At 35.9% G+C, this 15,893-nt stretch overlaps 1 protein-coding gene across 3 annotated transcripts; it reads right to left on the bottom strand.

The window, feature by feature from the left end:
- Positions 1-911: 911 nt before the first annotated feature.
- LOC108194392 (ENHANCER OF AG-4 protein 2) lies at positions 912-15,893 on the bottom strand. Of its 3 annotated transcripts, none has more exons than XM_064081082.1 (12): positions 15,577-15,893; positions 14,443-14,519; positions 10,349-12,319; positions 9,757-10,270; positions 7,865-7,973; positions 5,333-5,445; positions 5,063-5,253; positions 3,860-4,511; positions 3,346-3,757; positions 1,657-1,755; positions 1,459-1,556; positions 912-1,212 (listed from the first exon to the last, which is right to left on the bottom strand). In XM_064081082.1, exons 1-11 carry the CDS (start codon positions 15,685-15,687, stop codon positions 1,486-1,488), a joined length of 4,320 nt encoding a protein of 1,439 aa, XP_063937152.1. In that variant the 5' UTR covers positions 15,688-15,893; the 3' UTR covers positions 912-1,212; positions 1,459-1,485. The 3 variants fall into 3 exon arrangements, with proteins under 3 accessions (XP_063937152.1, XP_063937153.1, XP_063937154.1); XM_064081083.1 differs by having other exon boundaries at positions 912-1,226; XM_064081084.1 differs by lacking the exon at positions 14,443-14,519 and having other exon boundaries at positions 15,577-15,892.

A 15,893-nucleotide genomic window follows, 5' to 3' on the forward strand; every position in this document is an offset into this window, starting at 1 on the left:
GGAAGAATACGAGCCATTTGATTTACTCGGTACTTGAGATTTTGATTTGTACCGGAAGAGCCGTCAACAGAACTAAAAAACCTGGATTGATAAGGTTTTCCGCCATTCGTAAGATCGGCTAATGTTAGAATATAACCCATAAACCGATGGATAATTTTTAAAATGACACTATATAGATCTAAATTTAGTCATATTGTAAACACTGGAGAGCACAATTATATATGTCACTCACCGATGGATAATTTTTAGAATGACACGATATAGATCTAAATTTAGTCATATTTTAAACACTGGAGAGCACAATTATATCATCGCTTCAAATACTCATTACCTTCCATTTCCCCGACGCAATTATAACAGGAAAAAAAGAGAGAAGAAAACTTATTAAATTTAGCACCAAATATAACATTTTCCTGTTTGCATCTAAATACTGATTAGAACTAAAAGAAATGGGAAAGATTATTTCATACTAGAGGAATCTCTCACTCTGAACAGTCATTGGAAGTTCATATACCTCCGTCATTAATAGACAATTTCTTGGACAATACTAACAGAAACACAATACTCTCAACACGATCACAACAAAATATACAGATTCCAAAATAAATACTGTAATTAAGCAATTATAATCCATTTTTGACAACAATCGTTCCACTCTCATTAGAGACTTCTATTTCATGAAAAGATGCTTTTACCCATTCATATTACCCGGTTTTAACATTTCGCAAAGGATATCATATACTTTACACTCGTCACCCAGAACACCAAAAATGAAACTTCAGCCTTCTCATAATTCATAAACCATGTAATATAGACAAAAGACATATTTCCAGTTTCCATGTAATAGCAGACTTGATAAAACACAATGCCAACACTCATTCAACATTTAACAGAAGTGCATCAGCGCAGAATGACAAACGTTAATCTTTGGTTCTTATAAAGTTACGTTCAATGAGAAGATTCAAGGGGTAAAATGCATGTTAATGAACTACTATCGATATAATTACACAACTTCTAGTATTAGATGTATCTAAAAAAACATGGGCTTACACTTTAAAGTAACCTCTTTGAAATCATGTGCAGGGGAAAATCAAAATATACAGTGCTGCAAGGGTCCTTGAAAATTTGTAACATCTCCATTCTGTTGTTGCTAGATATATCATTGAATGACTACAAATCAGCTGACTTCTTGAGCCCCAATCCTTAGAAGTACTGAAAATTATTAACTAAATAACTGTCATATTTATAGAGATCAAATGACAAGAATATGTACACGTAAAAGAAGAGCAAGTAACAGACATGCAACTGATATGGACGGCCTTTATAATTCACAAACCCAAATAAATTAACAATGTCAACATAACTAAGGTACACAATATCCTTATTTTAGGTCTATATTGTCCAAGACCACAGGAATTGTACAGATCTAAATAAAGCAGTGAAGAACTGGAAACTTACAAGAGATCGCCAAAGCTCAAAGTTGGTTTAAGTTGGCTTCCAGGGTCCAAGAGAACTCAAGTCTGGTCTAGGAGGCATCATCTGGGGACCAACATGGCCTGACGAAAACCCGAGACAAAATTAAGCACATATCAAGTAATTTGAGTAGCCAGAATCAATTTAAGGTAGGTAAAACAAATTCCTACTTAAAGATACCACCTGCAATTGGGGGTCCAGCTGGAATTGCATTAACAGCAGATTGTTGGAAACTTGTAGGAATTGGAGGCGGCAGCCTGTCCATAGGTGGCCGAAAATAACCTGTTACAGTTGATCTTTTACATTAGTTCTGTTATATTAGTTAAAGAGCCATAACTGCCTGTATCAATTTACACTCGTCAAATGATCAAGTAAAGACTGACTAATTCTTGCCCTGCTCAAGAATACGGAGTTCAGTAAATGGGCATGTTAAGCATTATAACAGAAACAGACAGCCACAAGGTTTAAAAATAAATATGTTTAGCAAGAGGTACATGTTCTGGAGTTACGAAATAAATATGCTACATGTAATTACTTTCACATGTATCCCCCTACAAATCAAGGGAGATAATATATCCATGCCTGTCTGATTTTTCAAATCCTAATGTAACAGATATTGTAATAAATTTATAAAGGGTCCAAAACTTCGTTATTTCAAGTCAAATATCTATAACAAGAAAAGAAAGTTATGGGATAATTAGCGGAGAAAAATAAATAAAAATATAGGAAGTGGAACCAACCAAGTTCTTTAACACATAAACTGCATGAACCTTAAGTTTATGTGTTACTCCCTCAGTCCCATTTTAACAGCCTTTTTAGAATTTGATTGTTGTCCCAATATAAGTGACTTCCTTGTTTTCATACATTATTTAGTAGGTGAATTTCAATTTTGCCCCCCATTGATGCGGCTTATATTTTCCATGCAATATAAATAGTAGTTTAGTTTTACTTTATTAGGGGTAGCTATGTAAAAGTATTCATATAAAAATCTCAATAAATGTAAAAATTGGTTTGTGTGCGTCTCTCTAAAAAGCAGTTAAAATGGTACAGAGGGAGTATATAGTATATACCCTGATCCTGGAATGGTGAACTTCACATTGACCATTGCCATTAGATATAAATAATAACTTGACATCTATACTCATATGCTAATTTTGTACTGGTCACCCTGTTTCCATCAAATAAACATTACTAGTTTCTACAAGGAGTTGCTGAATCTTAGTCATATTTGGTTAGTTTATGCAAATCCTATAGAAATTTGTATATTTGTAGGTTTTTATCCCCGAATTCGGAATAAAGATCTAGGCCTAGATCTAGTAGTTTGACTAGGAAATGCATAAACAAAAAGCAGGCAAGTTCACAATTAGCTAGAATTCACATTAAGTTATGAAATCTATTAAGGGTGCCAGCTAAAAGATTAACGACTACTAGCAAAAGCAATAAAATTAATATCTGAGTCAATCCACAGTTAGGCACTCGTGCCAAAAAGTTACATTAAAAGACCCCTCACTTGAGGTTCACCGCTCAGGATCTTTAGAACCCTCATACACACACTTAACCATAACCAAAAAAACTTCTAAAGATTGATATCACCCAAAGACATGAGAAACATAATTGTATTGCGCACTAAAAAAATGTTAAGTACATAATAGGTGTGAGCCTGGATGGATTGATTCAAATTAAATAGTAGAATTTTTAAAAAATATTTAGATTGGTTGTGTGAAATCATGTACTAGAAGTTCGACATAATATTTCTGAATTACCCCATAGACCTTCTTTCTGAGGGACCAACACTATATGCAATAGAGCTAAGTGACAGATAAAGTCAGTTATGGAAAAAGTTATAATTCACTATGGGAAATCCCGACGTACCTTCATGACCATACGAGGGGACTGGTAACAATGAACTTCTCACTCCATTCATCCATGGACCATGCTGATTATTAGTGCTAAACTCATTTGCTTGCATCCTCCATTTGTCATCAGTATGATATTGTCTTGGTGCATCAGGATGTGATGGTAATTTGTATGGTTGAGGGTATGGATGCTGAGGACGTTGCTGAACTATTGGATTTGAATATGAAAAATGACTTGAAGGGACTTGTGGAGGTGGAGCAGGATGGAAAGATCTTTGTGACAAAGGCACAGTTTGAAATTGTTGACTGGGTTGAGGAGCTTGAGGATTTGTGTATGGATGTGGCTGAGGATACATTTCATTCCTGCTATTGACATCTAAATGAGCTGCATGAGGATTGTTTCCAGCCAACTGGGGAAGCTGAGCATCCTGTAAACAGAAAGAAGAAATTACAGTCAATGATTTTATTTAAAAGACGAAAAGAGTGAAATGGACATTCAGTATTCTTAAATAGAACCGAAACATAGGTACCTGACGTTGATATGCCAAATTTGACGAAGAGGATGGTGCTGATGACTGAATTGAATGCAAATGTTGAGGCAACACAGGAAGTGGGGGCAGTACAGATGGATGAGGAATCACAGATGGGAGCATGCCTGCAGGGGGTGTTGGATGTGATTGTACCTGTGGAGGAAGTGGAGGTGGAGGTGGAGGAGGTGGTGATGGAGATGATGGAGGTGGAGGAGGTAGTGATACTGGTATTGGTGAATCAGGCAAAGGGGGAGTTGGAGGAGGAGAACCAGGAGGTGATGGTGGAGAACCCATAGGAAAAGGGAATTGTTCAGAACTGCTCAATCCAGCATCAAAAGTTCTGTTTAAACCTTGCTCTTTAGGAACAGTTTCTAAAGGAGCATCCTCGGTTAAAACCTTTTCATCCTTCTGATGGACTGAGACATCCTCCATTTCAAGCTCACCATCCACATCCTCTAAGACACAGTGGCGCCTGTCACTAGGGGTGATTGAGAACTTTTCAGCCTCTTCTACTGGAGTATTACGCTCCGGTGGTGATCTATCAGCACGTTCTTTACATGAATTTTGAGTAATTTGAAGTTCTTCCTCCTCTTCTTCTTCTTCGTCGAAAACATGAGAAGTCACAAAACCCGGCAACTGAAAAGTCGCATTGCTAAAACGACCATGCAAAACATCACTCAGGTAAAATTACTTTACACCAGAAAAATAGCTAAGATAAAGAAATAACACTGTAATATACACAAACTAGTACAAGATTGAAAAATTTAATTGTGACTGACAAATGAATAGTAGGTGATAAATCATAGTCAAGCATTAAAAGAACTTGCAGTAACACTGGAAACTTCATAGTGTATTAAGTATAGTGACAATGCATATTACATCTGACCTCAGCTGACTAACTAAAAATTTTAATAGAACCAGCAGACACTTGAAGATCCACATACTATGCTGAGTGAACGTCACATTAAATTAATGAGAAAGTTAATACATATTTGAGGTCTTTCTAATTTGATAGATAAATTATCTTTCCATTGAAGTGGGCAACACAGATTATAGTCATAATAAGATTAGCCTAGTAAGTCCTAATAAAAATCTAAATAATTACCAACATAGCTAACTGTAATATATGATATCACACAATTGCAGAAGTACCGACAAACCAGATTCAAGTAAACATAAATGAGAACATAAATTGATCAATACCTTCCATATTCATCAACAAGCATGCCTTCCATCTCTCTAATAGGATCATCTACTGCCCGCTCAGCTCGAGATGGACGCCTTAAGAAAGATCCAGCAGATATATCATCATTATTTGAAGCTCCAATGTCATCCATAAATCTTCGAAGAATAGATTCCGGTAAGATCTTCCTCTCAAACCACAATCGCAAAACCTGATGCAAGAAAATGCAATTAATTACTAAAAACGACGTAAAAGCTTTCCTATTATCTTATATTACAGTAAAATAATACCTTCAGACACTGTCGTCGGTTCTCACGCGCACCAGTTCCAGGAGGAGCAGCAGCTCCTAAGAGGCGAGGTAACGAAGCTTGAACTATAGGAATATATGAAGCTCCAGCAATGCCTGAAACGAAGAGATCAGACCAAGAGGGTCAGAAAATACATCAAAATCGCCAATTTTATGAGCAGAAAGGCAAACTAGGGTTCCACCTCTTGTATCTTGGGTACATTCGCCAGATGCATTTAATTTTATGTAGTCCTACTTTTTAAGTTTATACCATACTAAAAAAAAGCTCACATTTAATAATAAAACAAACTCCCATATAGATAGGAATCCAATATAGTATGAAAATTAAATTACTGTGATTTATTTATATTTTATATAACATTCGGCATGTTAACAAAAGGGTGATACCTGGTGGCGGATCTAACTATAAAGTTAAGGGGGGTCAATTTTTTTGTAAAAAAAATTAAGAGGGGTCACAAAAAAATTAAGGGGGGTCAATTTCAATTTTAAAACCTAAAAATATGTATAATATTAAAAAAAATAAAAATTAAAGGGGGTCAGTTGCCCCCCCCCCCCCCCCCCCACTTAGATCCGCCTCTGGTGATACCTTTACTGCCTGTTTCAGATTAAATACTAAATATCTATGACAAGTTTAACTACAGAAAGAAGTATTTCACCTCTTATGTTTGGGTGATTAAACTTGTGAGTTAATCTGAGTAGAGCACTATAAACACTGGAACACAATAAAATAAAGGCAATGATATTAATCGAAAAGAAATAATAATCATCAAAAGCTACATAGTGGGAAAAACTGATAGAGTATATATTTATATACGTTCTGTAGGATTTTTTTCTCATATTTATAGTATTTTGTAATTCATCGAGTATTATTAATTAGAGTTTAATGTTCTATGACATATAATATAAAAATCCTAAAGTTGGAAGGAATTGAGCATTTGGAGCTTAATTTGGACTTGAATTAGAAGGAAATTCGGATTTATTGGACAGCTAGCGCACACAACACTCTTTGAGCCATAACATCAGGACATCAGAATTAGATGCTTTTACAGCCCACTTGAAGAAAACAGAAGTATCAACAATTTAGAAGTGGCCAAACAGTATTGATCAGGAGATTGATAGGAGAACTGTGAGAGTAAAAATCGTCGGTTCTACAATTGTACTTTTGATTGCCCAAGAGAGTAGCGCTCAAGGAATAATTTGTAGGCACTATAACTCACCTTGGGACAGGACTTTATAAACTTTAAAAGGCTTGATTTTAGCAAGACAAGACAGTGAAGACACATATTAGACAATCATGATATCCATTGAAGAACTCTTATTACTGGGTTGTTTTCTCTCATATTTATTATATATCTTTTATTTATTTATTAGATTAATAAGTTAATAATAAAACCCCATAATCTATTTATACACTTTATTATTATAACGAACGAAGTACTTGAAATTAGTATTGATATCGGTCTTTCCTTATGAACAAAACTCTACAAAAATACACATCAACAAAAAACTAATCTTAACCTGACATGTTTATAGTCAGGGCGAGGAAGCACGGATTCTTCAAAACGGGTGCCATATGTGTGTTTAACTCGCCCGACTAAGAAACTCGGCACTGACTTCCAATGTGGTGTGTCGACACGCATAAGGCAATGGACTCGTCTTCTGCATGGGGCAACACAACCACAGACTCGGCCCACCTTACAAACAGCCCGATAACCTGCTTTTAACCTAGTTTCACCTTTATTTTCTTAGAGAACAAGCAGCCTCTTTCTCATATCTTCTCTCTCATCGATGCCCATATATATAACCATATACTCCCACCGTCCCACTCATTTCTTTAGAGGTTTTTTTCACTGCTTGGGACGCATTTTAAAGTGTGTATAAAGTATACTTTCATAATTTATTTTTAAAATTTTCTTTTTCTTAACAAAAATTTAAAACATTGAATTTTTATTCAGAAGAGAAGAAAATAAAATAATTTATGAAAGTATACTTAATAAGAACCTTAAAATGTGTGTCAAAGCCCTCTGTCCCATATGTAAACAACCCACTGGGACAGGGAGAGTATTATAATACACCAGCACACACACACACACACACACACACACATATATAGAACACCTATATATACTTTTTCATCTCAGATATGTGCTTTCATATATGTTTTATTATTATTATTTTAATTTTTTTGCCGATTCCTATATACAGGACTCTTTGATAACTAACAACTTCCTGTGTCCCCATACCCGTGTCCAGTGTCGCTGTATCTGAGTCAGTGTTTCCATGAAGTTTAAAGGAATCTGCTATATTCTTATAAGAATTATTAGTATTAATATTCTCAATGAACCGACTGCCATTTAGTTTATTAGGGTTAGCTCTATTATAAACATTCATCGCTAGTAAATACGCAAAAATATCAAAACATATACAAAAGAAAAGAGAGAGGAAAAATTACACTGCTACACAATCAGACAATTGTACTACCAGTCATAAACCGATAAAATTCTGAGGTTCCTACCTTTCTGACTATGCGAGCATTGAGTAATGGAATCCACTAGAAAAAATAGGTCAATTTTGCGATGCAAACTAGACTCGGTTTCCAACTTGTGAATTAGAAGTTCCACAACCTGCAATGTTAGGTATTCAGTAAGACATCTGAACCTATAGAAAGGAAAAATCAAGCATCTAATCCAACCATCTCTGTGCATCACAGGAAAACAGTAGCCAAAAATTTAAAGAAGTGCCCACTGAATAAAGAGTCATAAGCTGAAAGGGCAAAAAGCCTTAAATCCTTGATTTCATATTTCTTCTTCGACACATCCATATTCAGTAGAAGATTAAAAATACAAGTAACAAGAGGGAGCTCAAATGAAAGGCGGAAAATGACTAATCATGTAACAGAAGAACAAACCATTCCGGTATTTATCAGCCAAAACACAATTATACCTTCATTAGCTAACACCTTAACAAAATCACCAAATAATGACCTTTTTCTGTTTGGTGAATTATATGTATTACTAATTATTTTATGTGAATATTACAATGATAACTTTATGACTAAAGTTAGAGGACAAAAACAAGTTAGACAACTATATATTGGTGAACTTTCAACCCTTTTCTTAGCATTGTCCTACATCACAATGCTATCCCCTTCAAAGATGGAACACAAATTCATTTTAGACATAAATAAAATGTGAAACTGAGATACTGGACAACAGTCATACCATGTGATCAGTTACCACCAGGCCTTTTCCAGTATAGCACTGAGACATTTTAATTTCAAACTTTTAAGTGTACCCTTTTATTACTAACTGAACATAGAACCAGCCCCAAGAAATTCAACTCGACAAGTCAAGCGTTCTTACCAGAAGTCACCATCGCACTAGCCAGTTGGGGCTTCTAGTATACCTTTTGCTTACAAGAATTAGAGGGTAGAGTACAACACACATTTTGTACCCTGCTTACCCCTACCATTTACTGATGCATGTTGAAGCAAGACAAATAACTAAACACTGCTAGTGATTGTGCAAGCTGATGAAAGAAACATAAAAGTACACTGCAACACCTAATTATTTAGCAAAAACTGTTAATTACTAAAGCACTTAATTATTTTAATATTCTAAACTCCTCTATCATAAAAGGTTACTCATTTGACGTCTAAATCCTGAGAATATCATAGCAATCATTTTCAGTTATAGACACTGTAACTATTTTAAATGCTAGGCCTGCAACTGCAAAATAGCTCTCCGAAATTCAATAAAACAGAACACCAAGCCAAAACATAACATAGCCTATTAAGATATATATAGCATGAACATAATAATATCAACGAACCCCCAAGAGGTGGCCTAGTGGTTGTGGAGATTGATGCAGAATTTGTGATTAGGGGTTTGATCCCCATGAGCAGCATACATTTCTTGGGGGCATCTACTAGTGCACAAGCACTCGATATCCTGGTGTTGGGTCTAGTAGGGTGGTCCACACCCGGGGTTTCTAAAGGTTCCTCATCAAAAAAATAACAATAAAAATAATAATATGAATGATAGTAACAATTTTTTTGATTAAATATATATGAAGAAAAAGTGGTAAATAATACAAAAAGAGAAATTTAAGTTTCATGCTTTATGAGGTTGTGGTAAATAATAGACAATAAATATAAAACTTAATGGGAAGCAAACAAACACAAAAACAACGAAAGAATTTAACATTCAACAAACTCCTGCTAAACAAAATCACGTTCTTGACTCTAATCAATAAGAGTGTAACAATGTAACAGCATAAATCTCAATTTCCGCGAGAAGATTCGAGGGATGCAAATTATTAGTATGATACAGCCACATCTTATTTCAAAAACAATTGATTTGGACAAGACCATAGTAATGATAAGTAGTAATACAAGCTGGTACCTACCTCATTGGCAATACCATGCTTGGCACAATCAATTGCGAGGCGAGTTGCACGTCCAATACTTTCTTTAGTTCGTGACAATGTCTCGATCATTCCTTCAAATGCATCACGAGCAACAGCGGCCTCAGTACTACCACTAAGAGGATCCCCCACAGCTCGGTGTCCAGAACCAATTCTTCGATCGTCAAAGTTCTCAATGTCATGATTATTATCTAAGGACGGCTTACGAATGTGAGAAGCTGGAGAAGTTGATGATGAATAACTATAAGATCCTTGCATATCAGCTTGAATACTGGAGCTTGGTTGAACAGGTGGAACAGCAAACATAAAGCTGGGACTCCCTCCAGATACATCCAGAAAAGAATCGCCATGAGAAAAGCTTTGAGAATGAGCTTCTTTTCTTTTCGCCTGAGCAACTGCAATAAGATGCTTCATAGACAAAGCAGAGTCCTCACTCTTCAAATCTGAGGGTAAAAAAGTTTTATCTTCTCGGCTAGCTTCTTTGTCTTTCTCCACCCTATGGTAAAACAAAACAGAAACATAAGACTACCATAAACAGATGTCACGCTATGGATATCTAAAAGTTTAAGCATACCTGTCACCATCGGAGAAAAGAACATCCAGGGTTTTCTCCGTTAATAAAACAGAGTCGCTTGCTCTTGAGCTTAATTTTGAAGCATCTTTTTTTCTGTCTACAGAAGGAATGGATTTATTTCTGTCAAGTATTCCTTGATTTATAGTACGATCCAAGCTATCAGGGACAACAGCCATGTTCTTGTCCAACCCAGCTTGAGAATTCTGATGAACAGTATTATCAGATACCTTGACTAAGGGTATATTGGGTTTTGGAGATTCTAAGACAGGTCTCACAGTAGAAGCCGGCAAGGGAGAACATACTGGAGAAACTCTAACTGGTCTAACCTCCTCAGAAGATCTCTTAGCAAATTCTGATTTCACAGGACTGGTGAAAATATGTGAGTTTGATGATTGTCTCCGCTTTCCTACCTCTGAATGTTTATATGAAATTGAAGGCAACGACTCATTTAGTCGTTTGACAGTTGGCAAAGACACCTTCGATGAGCCACCATCATCAAGAGTATCTGATGCCTTTCCACTATGAGCAGAACCATTTTTTACAGGACCCAAGATACATGAAGGTGCATCACCCTTAAAGATAGATCCACCATGAACTGGAGTCTTTGGCTTATCATCATCATCGTCATATAGGCGAACAGCTCTCCGCTTTTTGGGATATTGACCAACAGGTGATTTGGCTTTATCAGAAGACAAAGGGTCATTTCTATGAACAGAAGCTTTTCCCAATTTGTTATCAAACATCCTTGTGGAAGAGCTAACAACAATTTCAGGTGCCTGACGAAGCCGCTTGGCAGGCGGCAAAACGTCCTCATCCCGGGGCACTAAGCAGTCTTCAGCATTGCCTTGCAACACAGACCTCTTAAACTCTGCACTACCTGCTTTATTTTCAAGATGGCCACTTTTCCTGGTTTTCTGAACAGACCCTTTAGTCATATCAATATCTGCAGATTTGAAACTTTTAGCATGATGTGAAACCTCATCAGTTGCCAATTTATGCTTTCCATGACCAAGATGGGACTTTGTTTCCCCAGTAAGGTCACCAGTTTCAAGCTTTCTAAATGTGCCCTTGCTGTCTGGCAAATCTTCAGCCCTTTTAAGATGCACTTTATCTTTCAATGATTGTTTTTTATTCTGATCCTTAGGAGCATCCATATTAGATCTTGACTTATTTGGAGATGAATGACTTATGCCACCAATTGAACCTGATCTATTTTGTACACCTTCACCAGATATGTTGATATCAACATTACCACCAGAAACAATAGGTAAAGATGATCTGACAGCACCAGAACTATTAACTTTTTGCACTTGAGCATCATCTTGTAGCAGTCTCCTTGACCCAGAGATTATCTTCTTTGACTTGTGTCCATTTATAGATTCTTTAAGCCCACTGTCAAGGTACTTGGGATGAACTGATGAAGGCGGAGGTGAAGAACCGTCCCGTACACCTCCACCCGAAGAGTGCCCTTTTGCCTCCGAATAACTGTTATCCTTACTACCGCCTTCAGTACCAGTCATCATCTTAGAGGGCTTTGACGGAACTACAGTGTCCTCCTTGCTACTATCATTAGACATGGGTTCTTTCTTTGGACCAATTAAATTGCCTGGACTAGATACTGGTAATTTATCTTTATTCGTATAATTAGCTTCCTCTTTGAAAATTTTGTTCTTTTTCGAGATATCAGATTTTATGTCTTGGTAATCCATCTCACCATGTCTGTGTGAACATTGATCCAATTCACAATTGTGATCCTCTGTGACTTTCTGCACCCTGTCTCTATGCAGCTCATCTACATCAGTGTCAGCTCCTCTGCCGCTTGAACTTTTATCCTGCAACTCCTCAAATGCTGCACATATTTCCCTCACAGCAGTAACAAAGTATTTAACAGTTTTACCTTTGCATCGAGCTGCCAATTTATTCTTTGTCTCACTGGTAAATTCCTGAATATCAGCAGGAGCAACAAATGCTCTGTGAACAAAAAACACAATGAAAAATGTGAATCAGCGATCAGAATCACTCGGAGCCTACAAAAAACCCATTTCAAAGAAGGTCAGCAAGCATCTTACTCAAACTTTGGATTAGGAAAAATCACGATATATTTTCATGTTATCCTTCCCAGAGTAATCAGTAGAGGCAAGGTCTGTGTACATCTTACCCTCCCTTCCCAGACCATGCTCTACGAGCAGTATACTATGATTCTGTTTGGTGTGGTTTAGCGACCTAACATGCATATCATACTTAAGGCATATCCGGATACTACTTACTCCATGTGTACCGCACATTAAAAAAAAAAAAGCTTTACCGATAAAAGTGTAACAGAAAATAATGACTGAGATAGCAAGTTAGCAACATTGTTGTTGTACCATAGAAAGATCGCAGAGCACCCCAGTTACCATAATTGCCATGTGTATGCATTAAATTTATACTGTATATAGTTATCCAGAATCTCCTATTAAACTAAGTAATATCATTAAAATACAAAGCAACAACACAGACTACATGTACAAGAGGACATTGCCTGATGGTCTTACCTTTTTTTTATGTTGGTCAAATTCGACAACAAATTTTGATAACAGACTAGGAATAATTCTAGACTTCTAATTAACAGTCACAAAGTTATTTCTTGACAAATTTCGATACAACAGAAGAGAAAACTTGCAAATTGTTGAACATTCACTATAGAAGTCAACTTGCAAATTGTTGAAAAGTTGGTCAACTTGAGAGACTGGTTGGGTCAACTTGTAGACTAATGTTGGCCAGTTGCAATACGTGTACATATGTATGTATGGTCTGTGAGTATATCGTACTATTGTGGAGTTATGGCTCGCTTAGCTCGCCCAACATATATATATATATATATATATATATATATATATATATATGTATAGTCAGCTTATATATTATGTGTGGAACGAAATAAAGGAGATGCGTGTATTTAATATACAAATGGGAATGTTGGACTTATATTAGGAGAAACCACATGTTTAAATTATATATGTGTGTCTGTGTGTGTGTTTGTGTGTGTTTGTGTGTGTATGTATATATATGTGTATATATATATATTATTCAATAAATTATCATTAATTTATAGACTGGTCTTCGACTGACTGGTCAACAAGCTGGACCCCACTCGACTTGACCTGTCGATGTGACGAAGTAAACTGCATTCAAAAGCCAGCAAATAAAACCTTTACACTGATTACCATAACCATTTTGTGTGTGCCTGTGTAGGCAATATCGTTTCATCTACTTCACAAATTAGAATGGGGGAGTGGGGGATATGCAATTTTGTATATCAAGATTTTTGAGTAGGACGTTTAATTTAGTTTTAACTGGTTAAATCATATGTTGTAGTAAAATCATACATGCAAGCTAGATTCACATTAAAAACCATAACCGTGTAAAGCCAAAACAAAGGAAAAGGCACCCAATTTTGATAACTGACAAAACGAGGAAATATTCAATTAGAAAAGTATCCACTGCTTTGACAAAGGATACAATTTGATAGCATTAGATACTACTGAACATGGCCAAATTCAGGTCCATGTATGCAATGTAAAATATGATAGCATAAGATACTACTAAAAACGGCCAAGTAGTCGTGATCAATAACAATCACAACTGATTAAAGCCTCTAGATCTATTAAAAAACAAAATATCAGATCTTCAAACTTAAAGGAAAAAGTTCCTCCACATCATTGTGGCAGCTTCAAGGTCGAGTGTAAAATCAGACTTCTAACTTTTGGTTATGCAATCTCTTATGCACCTAACTTCTAGATTTATGACTACACAAAACTATAAACCCGGAGACCACAGTTGACTTTATTTGAATCTTATATATACTAATATTGCAAGAATGACTACTTTCAAAAACAAAATAGGTCAATATATAAACTTAGGATGATAGCTTAATCTATAGGAAGATAGTAACAGTCACAACCACATATTGTCATCTGGCTAAAACCATCAAACCAACTTCCAATAATTTTTTTGTTTAATTTCAATACCAAAAATAGAACAGAATGCATCAGAAAATCAAGCAACATGTGGCACATAGATCATATAAATCTTTTTACAGTAAAGGAACTTACATTTCATCTGTTCCGAAGAAGTGTACGAAACATTTCTTAGGATCAGGAGTTTTATCCCAGTCTTCAGGTCTGCCAATCTAAAGAATTCAATTACAAATTAATGACAGTAAATCAACGCATTTGAGCTAAAATATATCATTTATTAGTTACGACTTACACGGACACTATTACTATTGCTATTCTTATCAACACACACAAAATTGAGTACAAAGCTGTCATGTGCATGTAGCAGATGATGATCAGTCAAACAAGATATTTTCAGATCTATGTAATCAACCAAAAAGAAGCAATTAATTTTTAGGCCCTTTAGACTTGTATAGAGCAGGCCACATTTCTTCTTTGCAAGCGAAAACATAAACTTACAACAAAATTTCAAGACAAAATCAGAACGTACTACATATATCTATTACAATCTACATATTATAAAAAAAAAATCCCAACATCATAAGCCTTTTCTTAAATATCAAAGATAAAGTACATCTTAAATATTACTTTCTCAAGTTGGACGGGTCAAGTAGAATTGTGGATGAGATGAATTTGGCATCAGTGGTGAACCATTATCTATTTCATTTGGAAGTAGAGCATATTTTTCCCATTCTATGTATTCATACATACGACAAGAAGTTTCATCCTCAAATCCCAACGTCAGATTTCAACTTGCTTTTTTCTGGTCATTTCCGCATCTTGTCCTCCAAATAAACGTCATTTTGTACTCTTGTATTCTAAAGTAAGTAAACCCTAGTAGGCTAATACGTTACCAAACATGGCCTTCCCTTTTTAACTAATTTTTTTTTAACCATTCCTTAAGTGCTAGATAAGCAGCATAACATATCAAAAATGTATACAGGAAATACGGGAACAAGGCAGCCCAGCTTTTCAATTAGTAAATGACGTCGAGAACGCGCCACTTCCTCTTCAAAATCCATCAATTCATTAAACGCAAATTTATCAATATTCTAAAAACCGCCGAGAAATTGCAACGAACTAGAAGCAAAATAAGCAGAAAACAAAACCTAATTTCTCGTGATCAAATACAACTGTAAACAGGCACAGATATATAAATTAAGCAAAAACAATAACAACACTTACAAATATGATGAAAACGAATAGATACAGATATATATATACACAAACCTTAGCAGGCCAAGCAGGATGACCTTTGACTTTAGCGAGAACGAGATCGCCTAAGTTCAATTCACTCTTCGTTTTCGCACCTTTCGCTCCTCGTCTACGGCCTCCAGCCATTGGCGCCTTGCAAAACCTTCGATAACCAAGCTATTGAGAGACTCGATCGGGACCTGAAGCTCGGAGAGATTAGAATTGCTCTGGAGGAAAGAGGTGGCCGGAAAATTAACCGGAGAGTGCGTGAAAGAGATACGAAAATTGTATCGAATTTACAGAGAGAGAGAGAGAGAGAGAGAGATTGGAGAGAGATGTTATGAGGCCGTGTA

The sequence above is a fragment of the Daucus carota genome, chromosome 7 (genome assembly GCF_001625215.2).
Source record: "Daucus carota subsp. sativus chromosome 7, DH1 v3.0, whole genome shotgun sequence".
Taxonomy (NCBI): Eukaryota; Viridiplantae; Streptophyta; class Magnoliopsida; order Apiales; family Apiaceae; genus Daucus; species Daucus carota.